Raw genomic sequence first — 22,806 nt, forward strand, 5'->3', positions numbered from 1 at the left:
CTCCATTTTAGTTCCACTCAGCCAGTACTTCCTGAACACCTACTATGTGCAGAGATCACAGGCATATTCCTGTATTTGGTACCTCTTTAACCTGTAGCCAGTTTTACTTGAAATAAAGAATCATCATCATTATGCCTTGCATCTATGCTGTTTTATTTTTTCCATGGACATTTTCCTATTTCATCCCCTTATAATGCTCACACAGTTCTGTGTGGGTGAGGGCATGCACCAACAAGGCAAAGTGTCAGGTATAAATTTTCAATAATCTGACACCTCAAACTTCAATTAATGGGTCTTAGATTGTGGGGATCACTGTGATTCCTAGAGAGATTCCATGACACCAGGTTTCTCTCGGGAGTTCTATGTTTAATTTTTGGAAATCAATGTAGGAAAAGATGCTTATCATCAGACCTCTAGAGGTCTGTCTACTGTTCTCACATGTTCAATAAATACTCCTCAATATCCTGTCTAGGTGAGTGCAGTGACTCAGGAAACATGAAAAGCTCTGTGGTCAGAGGACCAGGGTTTGAGTTCTGGCTCTCCCACTGTGTGATGTCGGGCACACAGCCCGACTTTGCCAGCCAGGGCCTTGGTTTCATCATCTCTGAAATGAGGGTGATCTCACACTTACTTCAAAGGGCTGTGGCAAGGATTAAATTAATCCTGTGTGAGACACACATACAGCATCCTGGCATCCTAAGAGAGCAGCCGCCAGATAAATGGCTTCCCCACCCCACTCCCATACCCCAGAGCCTCAGTGCTGCTGATGTGAAAACACGGCTGCCGCCAACTGGCTCACGAAGTTGTTGTGAAGATAAACCTCGGTCTGGGCTTCCCTGGTGGTCCGGTGGTTAAGAATCCGCCTGCCAATGCAGGGGAACATGGGTTTGATCCCTGGTCTGGGAAGATCCCACAAGCCTCAGGGCCAACTAAACTTGTGCGCCTCAACTACTGAAGCCTTCATGCTCTAGACCCTGTGCTCCACCACAGGAGAAGCCACTGTGTCTAGAGAAAGCCAAGCATAGCAATCAAGATCCAGCAGGACCAAAAATGATAAATAAATAATTTTTAAAAAGTCAATTTGAAAAGCTTTCAAGTCCCTTCTAAGCAACATCATTTCTGGAGTCAATTTACACTGCAACACATGAGTCTGGAGAAGGAAATGGCAACCCACTCCAGTATTCTTGCCTGGAGAATCCCATGGACAGAGGACCCTCGCAGGCTACCGTCCACGGGGTCACAAGAGTCAGACATGACCTAGCGACTAAACCACCACCGCCACACAAGTCTCAATCCTAAAAATGAGAGTCTTCTCATTGGTTTAAAGACCAACTCACATTTTTAGCTCCCTCAGTCTAGGATATTGGATAATGCCCTGAAAAACAGGAAAACAACTGCCTTGTGGACCTGACACTACTCAATGAATAGAGTGAGGAAGGCCATTCTCTTTGCTACTCACCAGTGGGATCACACAGGCTTCCTCTAACTGTACAGTGTTTACTTTTAAAATTCTTTTCCATCTTTTCACTAGTCATGACTTACAATGGGTCTTAAAGTGTACGCTCATGGCAGAGATCACACATCTCAAAATCACCCCTGAAAAATCACAGAACTCTCCCACAGTACGGGGAAGACATGATTGGGACCTGCTGCTCTCGGATGGTATTTCTTAGGTTCACCGACATTTAAAAACAACAGCGCTGGACTGCAGGAAGGGCAATGAAAGGAGAGGCCACATGCAGATGTCTGGGAGACAATCAACTCCCAAAGGTGAAAGGTGAAGGGGCAAAGGACTTGAAGTGCCCCTGTTCCCCAGCAAGGCTCATTCTGTTCTTTGTTAACATCAAGCCTGTATAAACAACTAAAATTCTTGTTAAGAGATTTACTTGAAAGTGAAAGTATCAGTCACTCAGTTGTGTCCGACTTTGCAACCCCATGGACAGGCTCCTGTGTCCATGGAATTCTCCAATCAAGAATCCTGGAGTGGGTAGCCATTCCATCCTCCAGGGGACCTTCCCAACCAAGGGATCAAACCCAAGTCTCCCACACTGCAGGCAGATTCTTCACCGTCTGAGCCACCAGAGAAGACATGTACCTGCTGCTATGAAATTAAACATGAGCACACAGACCTGGTATAAGGTAGGTGCTCACTACATGTTTTTTGGATTTGAACTCAGAACTACGATATACTGTTCTTCTGAAAAGTCATGAAGAATTTGACCACCTGCTTCCCATCTTCCCAAGTTCTGAATCTCCTACTGCAGTGGTCTCCCACATCTTTGGCACCAGGGACCAGTTTCATAGAAGGCAATTTTTCCATGGCTGGGGGTGTGGTTCGGGGATAATTCAAGCGCATTACATTTATTGTATATTTTTCTTCTATTATTATTACATTAGCTTTATCGACCTCAGATCATTAAGCATTAGATCCTAAAGGTTGGGGACCCTGTCCTACTGGACTTGCACTTTGAAGCCCTCAGGTATTGGCCACATCTCACATTGAGAGGCATGGTGCAGGGGCAGGAATGTGTTAGGCTCCAAAATCCACATGTGTTTCATCGGCTGACTTAAGGAAGTCAGCTGCATTTCCTTAAACTCCTGGCTATGGATGGAGACTGTCCCAAAGCACAGGTCCAGACAGCACCGGGGCAGCCAGGACCACTGCACCTGGAAGGGTCAGACGAGACGCGGTCTCAGATGCTGTGAGCAGCAGAGAGAAAAGCGTGCAGAGGCTCTTACATTGCTGATGTACTCGAGCGGGGTGAGACTGAAGGTGGGCAGGTCATCGGTCAGGGTTTCTCCAATGCCCGCGGTGTTCCAGCTCTAGGGGAGGAAGGAGAGGAAGCAGTCAGGGTCACAGCACCTAGGCAGCACGGGAAAGCACATGAAGAATGCGGCACACACCGCAGGCACCGTCTCTGCTCAGAGCCGGCCTCTGGCGTCATCGCCACGTGGCAGAGCAGGGGTTTCTCTTCCTCCAGTCATCACCGGGAAGCCCGCCACAGAGGAAGCAATCCTTTCTCTCTCTCTGCATCCTTTCTGATCCATAAAAATCCATAAAGCAGGAAGTCCCACCTTCCCGACTCAACTATTCAATGGGAACCGACACTCTGTTCACCTTTCTCGGAAGGCGAGAGAAAGAGCTGGTTGTTCTTGTTCTGGGTTTCTCTGCTGGGCACAGGTAGCCTCATTACCTCTGGGGTCATCAGCCTGCACTCTGTAGAGACCAGGACCCCCCTAAAGCCCTCCCCAGAGACCATACCTGAGTTGGAAGCCCTGTCTGGTTACAGGAATATCCAAACCATGTTCAACTGCTGCCACTAAGGTAAAGCTGCTGCTTTTGATCCACCTGCTTCCTGGATCTAGGTCTCAGCTGACTCAGAACTCAGTAGGAAAGGGATGAGGAGGCTCCAGACCCCACCGGCAGCCCCTCTGTCCTCTCCTGACCCCCTGTCTGGAGACCGGCAGCACTGACATGTCTCCTTTTGTCATTTAGCGGAACCATGACATCACTGTGGAGCCTTCCCGGGCCCCTCTATAGAGTTAGGCCAGTTACCGGCACACACGTGGCTAGAGAGGTCAGCCCGGTGCACCTTCACACAGAAGTCTAGCTTCTTAATTCTTACCCAAGTCACCCTAGAGCCAGCCTGGAAAGCAAGGCCCTTGCTGGCTGGACTCCTGGAGGGACTCCTGAGGTCACATGGTAGCTGCTCTCTGCAGCCACCTGAGACCGATCTGGTTGCTTGATCCTCTAAGTAGCTTTCCGGGAATGGCGTGACCATGTCCGCCCCTGGGCTCCCGGCCCAGGCCAAGGGGGAGCCCTCCTCCCCACGCTCTCAAGCACCAACTCGACTCTTTATTTGCCTGCTCTAGACAAAGTCTTTTCTTCCCCAGCCCTGCCCCTATAGTTTTCTAAACTCCCTGTTCTTTTCTGAGAATCCTTTCATTTCAAACTATCTTACTTTTTTTCGGTTAACTCCCACCCCACGGGGAGGGACGCACGGGTCAGGCACGCGCACTGAATGCCTACGATGTGCCAGGCTTTGTAGGGAGAGACAAAGAAATGGCTCATCTTGGTTCTTGCTCTCCTTGTGGGAACAGAGACCCCCGACACATTCCCACACTAGACCCCCTACACCTACACACACACACACACACACACACAGAGGTTTCCACTTCAGGAGTTCTCAGCGGTGGATGTCAATTTTATACAATAAGAGTTCAGAGCAACAAGAGCCCAAGGTGGCTAGAGAAGGGGCTGGCCAGAGGATGCATGAGGTGCAGAGAGGAAAGGCTGGAAAGAGAGTGCACAGTATGAACACCAGGCTAAGAAAAGGGGAAACGAGAGAGAGAGAAAAGAGAAAGGGGCAGGGAAGGAGGAAGGGAGGGAGAGAGAGAGATGGGAAGGTAACCTGTTACGTCTCAAAAGAGATGTAAAAGACATATCCACCAACGTGCAGAGCTAGTCTGGATCCTGGTTCAAATCATGACATTTATAAGACAATCAGAAATTTGAACATTAATTGATGACATTAGGGAATAATTTTATTTTTAGGGGTGATTATGGTATTGTGATTATGTTGAGAGCTCTATTTACTTATTTTTGGCTGTGCTGGGCCCTTGCTACTTTGCTTTCTCCAGTTGTGGCAAGCAGGGGCTACTCTGTGCTATGGAGTGCAGGCTTCTCACTGCAGTGGTTTCTCTTGCTGTGGTGCACAGGCTTCATCCCTCTGTGGCATGTGGGATCTCCCCGGACCAGGGATCAAACCCATGTCCCCTGCACTGTGCCCCCCAGGTAAGTCCCTAGAGCCCTTATTTTAGATAAGGGGGTATATAGGACACAGGACAGCCGAGAGTTGAGCAGTGTCAAAACAGGGTGATGAAGACACACAGTTTATTACACTCTTCCCTCTACTCTTGCATATATGTAGGAAATTTTCCCATAATAAAAAGTTTTTAAAAATAGACAATCACATTGACTGTGCGGAGCCAGGGAAGGGATCTGAATGTGCTGAGACAAAATCAGAGCAATGCTTTATGAAGATTGATGCAGCAATTCTCAGAAGGACTGTGGGTGGAGAGGCTCAAGAAACAATTCAGAGACAAGGAGAACCCAAACCAGGGCAGTGGCCATGGAAACAGATGGAGACGGATTTTAAAAAGAAGCAACCATGCAACCTGGTGGTAGAGTCTTGGCAAAGAGGGGCTCGGCGAGGGAGCAGAGGTGGTGAAGGCCAGGGCGGGCAGAGAGAGGGGAGGCCAGGAGCCGGGGCTGAGTCACGGGGAGAGGGCACAGCATCTAAAGGACAGGCACTGTGGGCTGCAGGCCCTGGGGTGGCTTCGCAGAGGAGGCGGGGGGTGGGGGGTGGAGGGGGGGAGCTAAGATGAGGGTGGAGGGAAGAAGAGCCAGAGTGGAAAAGTACTTGGGAATAAGGGCGAGACCGGGTGGACTGATGGGGGAGGGCCTGAAAGGTGGGCAGAGGGGGTGGACCTGAATAGGTCAATAAGGAAATGGTGAGGATTATTTTTCAAGTCAAAATTTCCTCCAAAGGGGCTTTTCTAATCGTCTTTCACCAGGTAACGTAGGTAAACTTCACCAGCCTATCTTGAAAGGGAATATGGTGTTGGTTTATACTCTTGTAACGGACAAGGGCAACACAATTTACCAGCAAACATTAAAAACAAACATTTAAAGACCAGGGTTTAGTTTTCAAATCCTTAAGGCCAAAAGTGTTTGTCTTTGCATTGTGCGCTTTCATGCGGGCGCACTGGGAGAATTCCCCTAATCTCCAGAGCTGCCTGCATCCGTTCCCAGCGCCCGAGCCCTTGTGGTGAGGCCTGAAAGAGAAGGTGAGATCAGGCAGCCAAGGACGGGGCAGAACAATGAGCGTGGAACGCAGGAGTAGAGGGGAAGGGACGGTGCAGGCACCAAGCCTGGCTCCATGAAGAAGACTAAACAACTGGCAGAACTGAGGTTTCAGAACAGGAGCCCAAGATTTTTAATCTCTGACAAAATAAAAATGATAAAAACAACCAAACCTGGGAGGCTGGGGAAGGGAGATGAGAGACGGAAGGAATGCTAATCCCATCGGCTTTCAGGGCAGGTGAATCAATGCTAGCATCTACCTAAAATGGAAACGTGACTAACAGAAACAGTGGCTCCATCTCTCAGTAGTTTTTATCATCTTTCTTTCTTGATCTTGTGGAGATCTTCTGGGAACTGATATCTTTCATGGTGAAGAAACTATTGCCTCAAGATCAACCATTCCTTTGGTTCATTTATCTTTGTTTTCCAAAGTCAAATAAAATCTATATTGCACACATTTTATTTTTTAAAAAATCAGCAAGAGTAGTACAATTCCATTTCTTCCTATGGACCATCTATCTACCAATGCCCACCCAGCCCTCAGCATGTGAATGGACAGGAAGATATGTCTGGCTTGATGATTTCTGGATGGAGGGACCTTGGAGGGGTTTACTGCTTTTATTCTTTGTACTTTCCTGTATTGTTCAAATTTCTGAAAATGACTAATTTTTAATGTTTAAAAACTATCACTACTCTTAAAAACTGATAGTCACAGAAAAAAAAGAAAACCACTACTTATTCAGCAACTACGCTGTGATTGGACTGTGTTAAATTCTATCATATATGAAACCTCACTTAATCTTCACATATTAATATGATGAGCATCACTGTATCCCCATTTTAAGGATAAGGAGATGCTCTACCAGCCTTAGCCATGTGATCCAGCAAGACCACAGATGGCTGTCTGGGTAGAGCTATGGTGACATTGCCTTCGCTAGGATGTGACAGCAGTGGCCACCACTCCACCACCCGACACGCAACACTGCCCCACCCATGGTAGCAATGTAAGATCTGCTTAGAGAAGGTCTCGTGGCATTTTGCACAAGACTTGACCAAATCATACAGTAAATGAGTGAGTGGCCCTTGGCTCCTGATCTAGTATATTTTTTAGGGCAGAGCAGAAAGCAAAGGATCTACTGGTGAGCAAAAGCCCATAACTGGGTCTTTCCCAAAAGACTGTCTTTCTCTCTTTCATTCATTATTTGTTTTGGCTGTGCCAGGTCTGAGGTGCCGCATGTGGGATCTAATTCCCCCGACCAGGGATCAAACCCGGGCCCCTTGCATTGGGAGTGAGGAGTCTTAGCTACTTGACCATCAGGGAAGTCCCCCCAAAAATTATCTTTTAAAATATCCTAAACACCAAAAAGAGAACAAAGAAGAAGAAAGATTAAAAAAAAAAAAAAGCCAAATCCAAATAGACTTGAGGAGTCTGTAAGAAAAATTAATCAGGGGACTGTCTCAGAAATCTGAAAGGAAACCTGAGTTCTGGACACAGAGAAAGTCAAGAACCAGTAGAGAAAATAGAGGACTGAGGGGCAATTCCTTGAAAAGCAATAAGGACAAGCGGAGAAGAAGGAGCAAGGCATTCCAAGAATAACCAAACAGCAAGAGTATCAAAGACAGAAAAGAGCATTACCCTTCAAACTCCCCTCAAGAACACCAGACCACACCCAGTAAGGCACTGTACAGGGTAAGGTTCCAGAACCAAGTCTCCACAAACATCTGGCCTGAGAACAACTCAACCTCATCAGACAGCGAGCTCCTCTGACCAGCCCCAGCCTATCCAATGGCACATAAGCTCCCCCGCTTCTCCCTGAGAGGCCACAGGGAAGCTTCTCCAAACGGTGAAAGTTAATCAAGCAAGAGGAATAATCCCAAGAAACAGTCCAAAACCACAGCATCGCAGTGACTACAATTAGATGAGACAGCCCCTTGGCAGGGGTTAGTGATGATCTCTTATGTAACCCTTAAGAAGAATAAATTGTTTGGGAACAGAAAAAAAAAAATATATATATATATATATATGACAGTCATGCTAAACAATGAGTTATAAGGGAACAGGGACTCTGCAGTGAGGCTTCTAGCCCAGGAGTGTCAAAGCGGGCCCCTCCTAAGGCTCAGAAAAAGGGTGATAGGTCCAGCACAGGGGTTGAGGGGGCGCGTTGGCCGTTGGTGGGAAACTCACATCCATCTTGGGAATGAGGAGCAGCTGCTGCTTAATGCGCAGGAAGACCGAATCGAAAGCCAGCTGGTGCGCCTGCTGGTTAAGCCGAGTCAGAGCCGATCGTGACGCGGACAGCAGGTGGTGGTTACTCGACCCTTTCTCCTAAGACAAGAAAATGCAGAAGGCAGGTTGTTAGGCCCTGAATGCACCCGAGGGATGAGCTAAACGTTTTGAAAAGCCACTAAAAGGAAAATGGCGAGAGGGTTCTCGACAGTGATTGTTTCCGATCCTGGCTGTGCTCAGGACCCCCTGGGGACATGCTGAGTCACAGACACCCAGGATCTGCTTGAACCACCAAGTCTGGATATTGTTCATTCACTTTCCCAGGTGATTCTGACGCACTTTAGCTAATATCAGCTCATGGAGTGACAGTTTAGGAAAAATAAACCTCTCACTGTCCCTCAGGGGTACAGAAGAAAGGAAAAAATGATGAGATGTGTCAAGTAGAAACAAGAGTGACGGACAGAGCCCTGATTCCCAGGGAGGTCAAGTCAATTATTCTCAGCTGTACACCAGAGCATGCACCCCTCCCCGTGTGAGTCCCAAGGTATTCCAAACAGCCTGAGAAAATACAGAGGTGGAAAATGTAACCTTCGTTTTGCTATTATTAGTGAACCAATTACGACAAACAGACATAAATCAGATCAGCAATAAAGATAAACAGAGTTGCTTTAACCTAATCACAGAGCATGGATGAGTGAACTTGCAGAATGGCTTCGAGAAGTGTTTGTCAAGCTCAAATGCAGCCAGTTGGTGGGTCAAGGTGCAGAGGGGTGGGGGAGACCCTGTGAGGGCAACGCTGAAGCCTCAGACACATCCTGAGGGGCACTGTACGCTCACCTCCAGAGCGCGAGGCCCAAACAGATAATTTCAGATTGAATTTGGTGCTCTGAGAACAGGACTATCTCCTCTACTTATCATGAAGAGAGTGAGATTCAAATCAAACTGGGGGTGGGGGGAGGAAGTTTCTGGAAAGGATGCCATGGACCGCTAAGAACCTCGGGTCATTCTCGGGGAGCCTATGGCTCATTCCACTTGTCAGGAGGTTGCTCTGCCCCTGGACCCCAAGGGGGCCCACAGCTCAAAGTCAAGGGCAGTTTTATGGCAGACAAACAAATCTAACAGTGATTCCCACGTCCTTGTGCTTCCACGTGGAGAAGCTTGCCCTGGGGGAGGGGGTGCTCGTGCCTGGCCTCTCTACCCTTGCTCCTCCCCTGGCTGATGGGCTGGGGGCCACCTCCCCATGTTCTGTCCCTGTGTGGGGGTCCAGGGCCATCCAGCTCAGCCCACCCTGCTGACAAGTTAACTCTGGGGGAAGAATGGCAAGCTCATTTGGCTGCAGATCCAGAGCCGCATTTCCAACCTACCTTTCAGTAACAAAGCTCCGTTAATCTGATTCCTACAAGTGTGTTTCAGTTGGTTCGACCCCAGTTTAGTCGCTCGGCTTCTTAAAACCCCAACATAACTGAGACAGAGACGTGGGAGCAGGCTTTGCCACAGCCCAGGTCCCACACACAGGGGGCAGAGCAGCCGGGCTAGGCAGAGGGTGAGTGACAAGGCAAAAGCTTTCAAGAGCGCAAGAATGCCATCAGTCTGGTCTCATACCTTGAGGGTATAAAGTATTTCCATTAAACTGCCATATTCGGCAGGGCTATCTTTCTGGAGGTAATTATATTCTTGCCATGGGTTCTTGGCAGAGCTCTTCTTGTCTGTCAAGATGCTATCTTGAAAACCGGTCAGGCTCCGAGGGCTGAAGGAGTCAGAGAGATACTTCCCGGCTGTGGACAAAATCCTGTAATGAAAGTGATGGCCATTATGCCCTGAGCCACGTGCATGGAACTTCCTTCCTGGAGCATTCACACTCCTCACTGAATCCCGGGACGTCCTCATGAGGCACACAGGTGCCATTCATCCTTCGGGAGGGAGCTGGATGTCAGGTGCACAATGAACAGCAGACGTTTTCATTTCCTGTTTTAACACGCTCTAACAGAATATGCCATCATCCTAATATGACGCCCAGCCTCAGGGCAGCTGTCAGTTCACTGCAATCTGGAATATCGTGCGCTTTCTATATACGAGCTCTGTGAGCATCTCTTTGGAATGGTCAGAGCCAAGGGAGACACCAGTCCAATGGTCGCAGAGGCACGAGATGTGGAGGTGGGACCGCTTGTCCCTGGGGCCCCCTGCACACCTCTACACACGGCACTCACACTCCTGCACACACCTGTGCAGTGCTCGTGCCCATCAGCACCACAGAGCTTACTTCTGCAGTTTACAGAGACATACTGAGGGAAGTCGGCGCCTTCCTGAGAAGGAACAAAGCCTGCGGGGAGGTTCTATGGGATGCTCAACCTCTAGCATGGCTTGGGGAGTCGACGCTCTGTCTCTAACGAAGATGACCTCCCTTGATGGAGGCTGAAAACCTTCGCTCCGTTCTTCCTGAGCCCAACTTCACCACTCAGCTCACACATTTAAATGTGTACAGGATTATACGAACCTGTGTAACTAGGACACTAGACACTGTTGTACATCTCAACCGTGCCTAATTCCCCAACCCATTCTTCACTGTGATTTATTATGAAAAACCACTTTGGACACGGCAGCTTTCAGGCACTTCTTCAAAAGCAAATCCCATGACATCATCAAGAAATGCCTGGATCTGCAAACAAATGCTGGGGACAGGATCCTCCTCAGGGACCAGAGCTGACACAGCAGCTACCTGCCTCTGCCATTAAGGTCAAGTCACAGTTTTCCCTGTCTCTAATGCCCACAGGTCATTCTGGGCGGGTCTCTTTTCTGTGGAACCGGGGCCTGTCCCTGCTGCTGCCTTACTTTCAAGTCTTCACTGTTTCTTGCCTGGATCACAGTGGCTGTCCCTTTATTGCTTCATTTAATCTGTCCTCTGGGGGTTACTGGAATGATCTTTTTAAAATGAAAATCTGATTTTATCTTTTTTCCAAAGATCTGCCAGCGCCCCACTAGATAAAACTAAACATGCCTGGCATGGCACCCAGGGCCCGCCATCACTGGACCCCTTGTATGCTTATAAACATTCCCATTACCATGCCAACCACCCCCAGCTCAGCCCACACACCATGCTTCAGGCCCTTATATGTCTTGCTCGCATGCTGCTATGATCTGAAATGCTCTCCCCTCCCTGTTGCACTGAGAAAGATCCTACCCCTTCTAGAGGGACTGCCTTCCTGTGCCCAGTCCTACCCCTGAGGCCTCAGTCCTCTGACCTCACCAGCCTCTCACCTCTTATATATTTAGAATAGGCTGTCCCATTCCTCTCCATCAGATGATGAGGCTGAAACACACCAAGTGTTCTTCATCTCTGAGTTCCCAGCACTTAGCAGAGTAGTTATATCTACTACGGTGGACAAGAATCCCTTAGAAGAAATAGAGTAGCCCTCACAGTCAACAACAGAGTCCGAAATGCAGTACTTGGGTGAGGTCTCAAAAACGACAGAATGATCTCTTTTTGTTTCCAAGGAAAGCCATTCAATATCACAGTAATCCAAGTCTATGCCCCAACCACTAATGCCGAAGAAGCTGAAGTTGAACAGTTCTAGGAAGACCTACAAAACCTTCTAAAACTACTATCAAAAAAAGATGTACTTTTCATCATAGGGGTCTGGAATGCAAAGGGAGGAAGTCAAGAGATACCTGGAGTAACAGCCAAGTTTGGTCTTGGAGTACAAAATGAAGCAGGGCAAGGCTAACAGTTTTGCCAAAAGAATGTGCTGGTCAAAGCAAACACCCTCCTCCAACAACACAAGAGACGACACTACACATGGGCATCACAAGCTGGTCAATACTGAAATTACACTGACTATATTCTTTGCAGCCGAAGATGGAGAAGCTCTATACAGTCAGCAAAAACAAGATCGGGAGCTGACTGTGGCTCAGACCATGAACTCCTTACTGCAAAATTCATACTTAAATTGAAGAAAGTAGGGAAAACCACTAGACCATTCAGGTATGCCCTAAATCAAATCCCTTACGATTATACAATGGAAGTGACAAATAGATTTCAAGAGATTAGACCTGATAGACAGAGTGCCTAAAGAACTATGGACAGAAGTTCATAACACTGTACAGGAGGCGATAATCAAAACCATCCCCAAGAAAAAAACATACTAAAAGGCAAAACAGTTGTCTGAGGCGGTCTTACAAATAGCTGAGGAAAGAAGAGAAGCGAAAGGCAAAGGGGAAAAGGAAAGATACAGCCATCTGAATGCAGGGTTCCAAAGAATAACCAGGAGAGATAAGAAAGCCTTCCTCAGTGATCAATGCAAAGAAATAGAGGAAAACAACAGAATGGGAAAAACTAGAGATCTTGTCAAGAAAATCAGAGATACGAAGGGAACATTTCATGCAAAGATGGGCACAATAAAGGACAGAAATGGTAGGAACCTAACAGAAGCAGAAGATACTAAGAAGATGTGGCAAGAATACACAGAACTATGCAAAAAAGATCTTCATGACCCAGATAACAATGATGGTGTGATCACTCACTGAGAGCCAGACATCCTGGAATGTGAAGTCAAGTGGGCCTTAGGAAGCATCACTACAAACAAAGCTAGTGGAGGTGATGGAATTACAGCTGGGTTATTTCAAATCCTAAAAGATGACACTGTGCAAGTGTTGCATTCAATATACCAGCAAATTTGGAAACCTCAGCAGTGGCCACAGAAATGGAAAAGGTCAGTTTTAAAGCCAGTCTCAAAGAAAGGCAATGCCAAAGAATGTTTCAACTACCATACAATTGCACTCATCTCACACACTAGTAAAGTAATGCTCAAAATTCTCCAAGGTAGGCTTTAACAGTACATGAACCGAGAACTTCCAGATGTTCAAGCTGGATATGGAAAAGGCAGAAGAACCAGAGATCAAATTACCAACATCTCCTGGATCATAGAAAAAGCAAGAGAATTTCAGAAAAACATCTACTTCTGCTTCATTGACTATGCTAAAGCCTTTGACTGTGAATCACAACAAACTGTGGAAAATTCTTAAAGAGATGGGAATACTAGACCACCTGACCTGCCTCCTACAAAACCTGTGTGCAGGTCAAGAAGCAACAGTTAGAACCAGACATGGAACAATGGACTGGTTCCAAATTGGGAAAGGAGTATGTCAAGGCTGTATATAGTCACCCTGCTTATCTAACTTATATGCAGAGTACATCATGTGAAATGCTGGGCTGGATGAAGCACAGCTGGAATCAAGATTACAGGGAGAAATATCAATAACCTCAGATATGCAGATGACACCACCCTTATGTCAGAGAGCAAAGTGAAACTAAAGAGCCTCTTGATGAAGGTGAAAAGAGGAGAGTGAAAAAGCTGGCTTAAAACTCAACATTCAAAAAACTAAGATCATGGCATCCTGTCCCATCACTTCATGGCAAATAGATGGGGAAACAATGGAAACAGTGATAGACTGTATTTTCTTGTGCTCCAAAATCATTGCAGATGGTGAGTGCAGCCATGAAATTAAAAGATGCTTGCTTCTTGGAAGAAAAGCTATAAGAAACCGGGACAATGTGTTAAAAAGCAGAGACATCACTTGGCAAACAAAGGTCCATGTGGTTCAAGCTATGGTTTTCCCAGTAGTCATGTATGAATATGAGAGTTGGACCATAAAGAAGGCTGAGCATCAAAGAACTGATGCTTTTGAACTATGATGTTGGAGAAGACTCTTGAGAGTCCCGTGCGCTCCAAGGAGATCAAACCAGTCAATTCTAAAGAAAATCCTGAATATTCATTGGAAGGACTGATGCTGAAGCTGAAGCTCCAACACTTTGACTACCTGATGGGAAGAGTCAATTCATTAGAAAAGACCCTGATGTTGGGAAAGATGGAAGGCAGGAGGAGAAGGGGACAACAGAGGATGAGACGGTTGGATGGCATCACCTACTCCATGGACATGAGTTTAAACAAGCTCTGGGAGCTGGTGAGGGACAGGGAAGCCTGGCGTGCTGCAGTCCATGGTGTTGCAAAGAGTCAGACATGACTGAGCAATGGAACAACAAAAGCACAGAGCTGGGCAGAGAACAGGTGTTGCATAATTATTCTGTGAGTGACAGGCGGCCTTGGACTTGGTGAGCAGGGAGTTGAGAGCTGAGCTTTCATCTCTTCTCTCCAGGAAGTCAACTCTCTTTCTTGGGGTTACTATAATTCATGTCTTAGACTCAAAACAGCCAGCAAGTGGTATCAGTCTGCCTTCTAGTTGGAAGAAAAGCAGTTACATTGGGAATGTTTTGAATATTAAAAATTATAGTTAAAAATTTCTGAATAATGTACTCAACAACGAAAACCAAATCCAATATTTTTAATGTTGGAATAAACACAGCTCCAGCAATAAGGAACTAACGGCATTCTTCCCTAGCCTCCACTTCAACCAGTCACCATCATTAGACTCTGATGTCCTGTTATATGTATTTCCCAGTATTGTGAACTAAACGATGCAGAAATGAACACTTGATTTCTTCATTCATTAAGAAACATTTTCAGACTTCCCTGGTGGTCCAGTGGTTAAGAATCTACCTGCCAGTGTAGGGGATGTGGGTTCAATCCCTGATCCAGGAAGATTCCACGTGCCATGGGGTGGAAGCCTGCTGGCCACAACTATGGAGCCCGTGTGCCCTGGAGTCCATGCTCTGCAACAAGAGAAGCACCACAGTCTCCACAACTGCAGAAAGACCTTGCACAGCAACAGAGACCCAGCGAAGCCAAAAACAAATACATTTTTTAAAAAAAGAAACATTTTCTCATTGTTGTGATGGGCTCTAAGCTAGGCTTTGGTGCTTTCAGATGATTAATCACAACAGAACCTGCCCAGAAGCTCAGAGATTAACAGCAAAGCCCAATATGTGCCAGTACTGTGCTATCTTCCATGGCAGGAGAAGGCAGTTAAGTCCACACATGGTAAGGAGGGAGGGACGAACATCCCAATTCCACCTACTTCCTCAACGCATCTCCTTTTCTTGAAAAGCTGCTGCCCATGCCTCAGTCAGGGAAATGTGTACATTTATTCTGGACTCTCCAAACCTCATCGTCCCACTGAACTGCCCTACTAAAGCCGTGTCCCAGTGAAAATGCCACTGTGCCAAAAATCGGTAGTGGGCACCATAAAAGCAAAGAGGAGCCACGGCAACCTCCCCGCGTGTCACCCGAGTTCAAGAGAAACCCCTCGGGTGATACCCCCATTTGGCCTTGTTTCACTCAGCCTGTAAGTCACAAAATGATCCTTGTCAAAATGATCACCTGCCTAGGTGATCTCTAAAGCCCAGTAGCCAATGTCACTCTTGTCGCTCAAGTAATCTGGAGTGTTTCGAGCTACCACCGCTGCCACCCCAGGGGAGTGGTCCAAAGTCACAGTCTGGGCTCTGCAGGTGAAATTGGCGTGGAGATAAGATAAGCTTTACAGGCAGCGGCCACACACTTGGGCTCCATGATTAGAACACAGATGGTGACTGTTCCTCTTTTCCCTATCCAGGCTCAGTGCTTCCAGAATGACGTCACCTCTTAAAAAGGCTCCCCTGGATACACTCAATCTGTTCTCATCACACCAAAGCGCGGGCCAGGCGCTCAGCCTCACTGGGGTGCAGTCACAGGAGCTCGCTCTTTACCTACCTATGAATGCCCCATTCACCTTCTTAACCAGATCCTTCCTTGCCCTTTAGAATGTACTATTCATTTTCATTAAAAGATTAAGGCAAGTCTGCATGTTCTGATATGGTAAGACTTCTGATATGCACGCAGAGAAACACAAGTCTAAGGTCGGACACCCATCTCTGAGGCAGGACGGCGTGGTGGTGGCACACAGGATGACTCAGCTGACATCCACGTTCAAACACTGCCTCTTACTTGCACCACCTCAGACACAGATCTTTCCACAAATAATTTCTTTTGCTTAAAGAGCTATTACTGAGGCTTCCCTGGTGGCTCAGTGGTAAAGAATCTGCCCGCCAACGCAGGAGACACGGATTTGATCCCTAATTCAAGAAGATCCCATATGTGACAGAACAACTAAGCCCATACACCACAACTATTAAGCTCCAAAACAAAAAAAGCCACCACATTGAGAAGCCTGAGCACTGCAACTAGAGAGGAGCCCCCACTTGCCGCAACTGGAGAAAAACCCGCACAGCCACCAAGACCCAGCATGGCCAAAAATAACTAACTAATTTTTAAAAAAAGAAGCCATTACCTGAGCCAAATTCTATGCCTCAATGTCTCTTCATGTGTAAGAATGGGGATAAGAAGAGTACTTATCTCTTTGGGGCCCCTGGGATGACTAATGAGTTAACTCGATAAGGTTCTTAATGTCAGAGCTCAACAAATGTGACAGGGGTGGAGGGCTGTTAATGTTTCTTCTGAAGAATAAGGTGAGGAGCTTTTCAGTTTTTACTTTGTATACTTGTGAACTTTTAATTTGTGCAATGAGTTGGGCCCAGTATGTAATTACTACTATAATTAAGAAAATAAAAAAAAGAAAGAAAATAATAAGCTACATGTTTTTCTTTTTTTTTATGTAAATGTAAAATGTTCTCATTTTTGTACAGGCCCTTTGTGAACCCAGACCTAATTACCCTCCACCACTGGCTCCCTTCACTGTGTGTGTGTGTGTATACACCTGCATATGAATGTGAGCCTAAGTGTGCATGGGAGTAGGGTGGAAGGGCGCGTTCACTTCATCATTTATATTATTTACACACACTCCATTGTATGCCTATGATGTTCTGGTTTTATTTGTTCCAGGAAGCCACATAACCTCTGTGCTGGGCTGTTTGGGAGTTATGAACCGCAATAGCTGCCCATTCCACCCCACCCCACCCCCCACCCCTAGCAAGACTTTCCCCATAATGAGAACCATCATGAAAAGTCTTGCTACTTGAAGGCAATCCACAGGACAAGAAATGAAAGAAGACCAACAGTGGTGAGAAAAAGAAACGACCCGCTCAGGGCCCTGACCCCAAGGGCGGTCTGACCTCCTTCCCCAGCAGTTTGGCCCTACCGCACACCCGGTCCAAGGTCTCGGCTTGCTTTTCACTTTGTACCACTGTCAGAAAGTCCCTCCTGTGGAGATGACCTTAGGACAATGAAGAACTGTCCCAGAAAGAGGGGAAGGGACAGATGCTAGGCCCTTACACCACCTGAGTTCAGACTCCTTCCCCGAAACCCCCGAGGAACAGAGAAACCAGCTGCACTGAGGCAGTGAGAGGTTCTGCTGGAAGGAAGAGGCCAGAGCATCTGGGCAGCTGGAGCCCTCGGAAGGGTCCCTTCGGGGCAGGCATCACAACAGAGAAAGAGGCAGCAGGGACCTTCCAGACCCCACCCCAGAAATCCTCACTGCCACACACCCACTTTGCAACACAGAATCCTGGGGCAGGTACCAGACGGCAGGCTGGCCCGGTTTGTCCCGATTCTGTGGGCTGGACCAGGGGACTTCACCACCGCTTCGAACACCATTTCTATGGCGAAATTTATTTCGATTTCCAATAACTGACTCACACACATGCGGCAGGAACCCAGCCCACTGATAATTTGGAGACAGCATGTACTGTTTTCCTCAATTAGTCTGGGACTTTCATATCCAACTAAAATTATGTGCCTGCTGCCAAGCAGGCCTTGATCCTTTTAGATGCTCAATAAACGGTGAATGGGAACTGTACTGACACCTCGGTACAGACAGCCCTGGAGCGCTGAGGCGTCAGACTGTGCTCTGTACTCAATCAAGTTCTTCCCCAGCCCTGGGCCCAGGGACCCACCCCGAGGCCCTCCTACCTGTTTGCCAGCTGCTGCTCAAAGTCCCCACATTGCCTTAAGAGCTCTCCGCAGGTGGCTATTATCCTAAACAAAACAAAAAGCACTTCACGTTTAAGCACCTGGAATGCTGACATTTACAGGACAAACATTATCTCATTCATAAAAATTCTAACTATTCAACCCTTTTGGTTGTGTGCTGGGTTGTGGGAAAGCAGGTAATTCTTTGAGCTCAGTCGTGTCAGACTCCTCACAAACCCACAGACTGGAGCCCGCCAGACTCCTCTGTCCATGGGATTTCCCAGGCAAGGATACTGGACGGGGTTGCCAGTTTCTTCTTCAGGGGATCTTCCCGACCCAGGGATCAAACCTGGGTCTTCTGCACTGCAGGCAGATTCTTTACCTTTACCGTCTGAGCCACAGGGAAGTCCACTTAGAGTGCCGGCCTGAAATGTTTCATTCATTAGAAATTCATGTAAAGGGGGAATTCTGGTCCCTTCTGATATTCCTCTGTCATGGGTCTCCCTGCTATGAATCACAACTCTATCCAACGTGATCTGAAATAATTTAACATGTCCCAAAATATGAGGTGGTGCTAGTGGTAAAGAGCCCACCTGCCAATGCAGGAGACCTAAAAGACGTGAGTTCGATCCCTGGATCAGGAAGATCCCCTGGAGGCGGGCATGGCAACCCGCTCCAGTATTCTTATGTGAATAATCCCATGGACAGAGGAGTCTGGCTGGGTACAGTCCATAGGGTTGCAAAGAGTCGGACACAACTGAAGCAACTTAGCATGTACACAAAATACTGAAGTTGGTTTTGGTTTTTGTCTTTGAGAAAATGGGTTGGAGAAAATTCCCTGGTGGCTCAGCAGTTAGGACTTGAGTTTCCACTGCTGAGGGCTTGGGTTCCATCCCTGGTCAGGGAACTAGGATCCCACAAGTTTTGTAGTATGACCAAAAAAAAAAAAAAAACCCAGAAACAATAAAATGGGTTGAAAATTTGTCTCTAAAATTTAAAAACCAAAATTCATTATTTAATGTTTGTGAGATGCCTGCTATTTGCCAGCCATAGAAGAGAAAACTGTTTTGATATTAGAATTATGTTTCACCCTGATCACATGAAAGGCAGAGGAGTTTAATCCATTTGTTTCTGAGAGATAAGTCTGAATGATCATCATGTCTGAATTTAATATTCATTTAATTTCCGAGTAATTTTATGCTAGGCCTCAAAACTCCAGCCACTGAGTCCTTCAACACCAAACTATAACGTCAGGACAAATCCAAGGATTAAAAACATCTTAGGGCTAGTTAACTTTTAACTTTCTCTAAAAGTGCCTATCATCACCAACATATCTAGGCATTCCATCATAAGAAAGGTTTATGAGAAAGTGAAATATTCCACTCACATCAGATACAACAGAACAACTGTGTGCATAATATATTCTGGTGTACCAAGCTGCCACAGTTGATAAGGGATATTAGCATCTAGAACATTAAATTTCATCAAAAAATAAAAGTTCAGATCAGAGCCCATGAGGAGATATTCCAAGTGGCCTTGGGAGGCCCCGGGTTTACCCTGATAAGATGGTCTTTGGATGCACATGCACCATGGGTGCCCTGCACACACCACCTAGGCCGGGGGGTCAGGCAAGGAATATAAGTGGGGGAAGCAGCTTGCCTTTCCAGAACACGTCTGTGAGGAATAATTGTAAGGAAAAGAAATTTCTGGATTGCTTTTTATCTCAGGCCAATATCTCAGGCCAGCTGTTAGGCCTCATAAGAGTGGGAGAACAGAACAGAGAACAATCACCTACTCAACCAGGGGTTTCGGCTTCCAGCCCCAGGCAGAGGTCAAGGTCAAGCACAGACCAAGTGCTTCCAGAGAGTCCAGTTTTGACATGATGTTGGAAAAGCTGGATTATGTTAAACCTGGTTTTACATGCTGGCAAATAATCTAAAAAAATTTTTTTAAATCCTTTGATCAAACAAAACTTGTCCACAGGTCAGATCCGGCCACTGGCCAGCATTTGCATTCCCTGGCTGGACATATCAAGGGCCAAATGCCTCAGGCCACTACCAATCACACTCTGATCAGACCTCAGGGTTTAGGGCAACAGGGTGTCTACCGAGCAGCCCACAGGTCCCAGACGCTACCCTGGAGCCTGTCAACAACGACTCAGGAGGGTCACCTCAAGTCCTTTCATGGAACTCTCACATGGCTCTTTCCAGGCCAGAGTACTGCCTTACCATTTAGTACTATGGCACTTAGATCCAGAAACAGGATGCAATCAGCTGTGCATTTTCTAAAATATAAAAGCTCTAACTTACTGCAAAAACTGCAGGCTAAGGGAGGGAAAAAATCTCAAGCCAGACAAAAAACTTAAATCGCCAAAGGAGATGAGTTCCTAAAGAACTTTTAAAAATATTTTAAGAGCAAGACAGGTCTTTTTGGTGTTTGTTTTTTGTTTGTTTGTTTTTGGTTCATTCATCGGCTTGTTTGCAGCATCTAGAGTATTTGCTTTAAAAGGTGGGGGGTGGTGGAGGAGACAGTGAAAGAGGAAAAAAAACCACATTTATCATTTTTATACACTATTATATATATATGTGTGTGTGTGTGTTTATATATGTTTACTCCCATTTTACCTAATGGAATTCTGAAAAGCCGTCCAATCTTCTTGAAAAAGGGAGTTGAGAGGAATATCATCCAATCTGTACTTCTTTCGTATTGAGTGAAGAGTACTAGTGAAGTCAGACACATACCTATGGGGAAAGAAAAATTAACAGCGGTGTCATCATAAACTCTCCAGACCTAGAGACACCAGGAATTACAAAGCTTTGGACAAAACCACTAAGGAGAGCCTCTTCAGAGGCTATCCTACGAAGAGTTGTCACGACTCATAAAGCTCTAACCACAAACAAGTCTCTATGTAACAAGACGGTCTCTTTCATCTTGCAGAGCAGCTTTAAGAGATGTTCAAGATGAGTGGGAAGGGGATGGCCACTAAGACCACAACTCTGTGATCCACCAGGTGATAGATGATGCTGGCAAATCACTCCCTCATCCTAACAGAGGCATTTCTTTGGAAGCTAATTTAAAGGACTGTCTTAAAACATCAGGGCCCCTCTGTAATACCTGACTGATAGCTAGGATAGCACAAGATACTTCTGCAGCATTGAAATCCTTGAAAGTGAAAGTCGTTCAGTTGTATCTGACTCTTTGCGACCCCATGGACTGTACAGTCCATGGAATTCTTCAGGCCAGAATACTGGAACGGGTATCAATTCCCTTCTCCAGGGGATCCTCCCAACCCAGGGATTGAACCCAGGTTTCCCGCATGGCAGGCAGATTCTTTACCAGTTGAGCCACAAGGGAAGCCCAAGAATACTGCAGTGGGTAGCCTATCCCTTCTCCAGCAGATCTTCCTGACACAGGAACCGAACCAGGGTCTCCTGCATTGCAGGCAGGTAAGCCCACTCTAATCCTTGAATTCAGAGTAAACAGTCAAGCCCCATGGCTTGGGCCCAACCTTAATGGCACAGGAGCATGAAACTGGATTCCAAACTGAAAACCCTCCCTCGCAGACTGTGCTGTTTGCTCCCACTATACCACTTACTTTTCTTCATCCCACTTATCACTAAATAGCTTATCACATCCCACTTATGACTAAATCTCAAGTATCAGTAAATAGCTTATTTAATATATGTGTTTAACGTTAACTGCTGTCACTAGACTAGAAGCTCTGGGAGAGAACTGGGACTATCCCTTTATGGCTCATAACTGTATCCCCAGGAATTAGCACAGGCCTGTCCATAAGGGAGACACCCAGAAACAGGCTGTGAGGCAATGACAGACCTGTACCGCAGTATCTAGGCAAGTACCTAGGTGTCTTTGGGCCTCAGTTTCCTCATCTTCAAAATGGACTTAATGATGTCTTCTGCACTGCCTTCCCTGATAGCTTAGTTGGTAAAGAATCCACCTGCAATGCAGGAGACCCTGGTTCGATTCCCGGGTCGGGAAGATCTGCTGGAGAAGGGATAGGCTACCCACCCCAGTATTCCTGGGCTACCACTGTGGCCCAGTTGGGAAAGAATCTGCCTGTCATGCGGGAGACCTGGGTTCGATCCCTGGGTTGGGAGGATCCCCTGGAGAAGGGAGAGGCTACTCACTCCAGTATTCTGGCCTGAGGAATTCCATGGACTGTATAGTCCATGGGTCACAAAGAGTCGGACATGACTGAGCGAGTTTCACTTTCTGTACTGCCCCACAGTGTTGTCATGACGATAAAATGAAATGAATCAAACAGCACACACAGAAGTTCCCTGAAAAGTATAAAATGAAAGCTGATGTGCAGTGGTACTGTTTTTATATATTGTAACTCCCTTGGTACCTGTGAGGGACTGATTTCAGGATCCTGCCCTCAGCCAAAGTACTAAAATCCATGGATGTTCAAGTTTTTTAAAAAATACAAAATGGCATATAGTATTTGCATATAACCTAGGCACATTCTTCCATATATTTTAAATCATCTCTAGATTACTTACAATACCTAATACAAGGTAAATGTTATGTAAATTGTAAATACAATGTAAATGTTACGTAAATAGTTGCTAGCATGTGGCAAACTCACGGGTAAATTCAAGTTTTCCCTTTCGGTACTTTCTGCACATTTTTTTCCCAAATATTTTTGATCCAGTTAGTTGAACCCACAGATAAGGGATGCTGGATACAGAGGGCCGGCTGTACAGTTCTTGGAATGTGAACAATAAATATATTCCTTTGGAAGAGTATGGTAAGGACAGGGGTGGATGGTCATGTGCTCTGGAAGCCAAGAGGCTCCCTAAAACCTACAACACCTGCACACATCACAGGAAGTCTTGCTCCCCTCCCTTCCCAAACCATACGCTCTAGGGAGGACGGTGGACTATGAGGACCCCAGG

The 22,806-nt window shown here is 46.5% G+C and overlaps 1 protein-coding gene across 1 annotated transcript in view; it reads right to left on the reverse strand.

Annotated features, from left to right (window-relative positions):
* The window catches only part of COG7 (component of oligomeric golgi complex 7), an 86,064-nt gene that overhangs the window by 16,843 nt on the left and 46,415 nt on the right, over positions 1-22,806 (reverse strand). The window contains exons 10-14 of the mRNA XM_020874096.2: positions 20,512-20,628; positions 17,888-17,953; positions 9,696-9,882; positions 8,052-8,192; positions 2,740-2,823 (exon numbers count right to left, since the gene is read on the reverse strand). Of these exons, the coding sequence (XP_020729755.1) occupies positions 2,740-2,823; positions 8,052-8,192; positions 9,696-9,882; positions 17,888-17,953; positions 20,512-20,628 (595 nt within the window). The remainder of the gene's footprint in view (positions 1-2,739; positions 2,824-8,051; positions 8,193-9,695; positions 9,883-17,887; positions 17,954-20,511; positions 20,629-22,806) is intronic.

This window comes from Odocoileus virginianus, chromosome 33 (genome assembly GCF_023699985.2).
Source record: "Odocoileus virginianus isolate 20LAN1187 ecotype Illinois chromosome 33, Ovbor_1.2, whole genome shotgun sequence".
Lineage (NCBI taxonomy): Eukaryota > Metazoa > Chordata > Mammalia > Artiodactyla > Cervidae > Odocoileus > Odocoileus virginianus.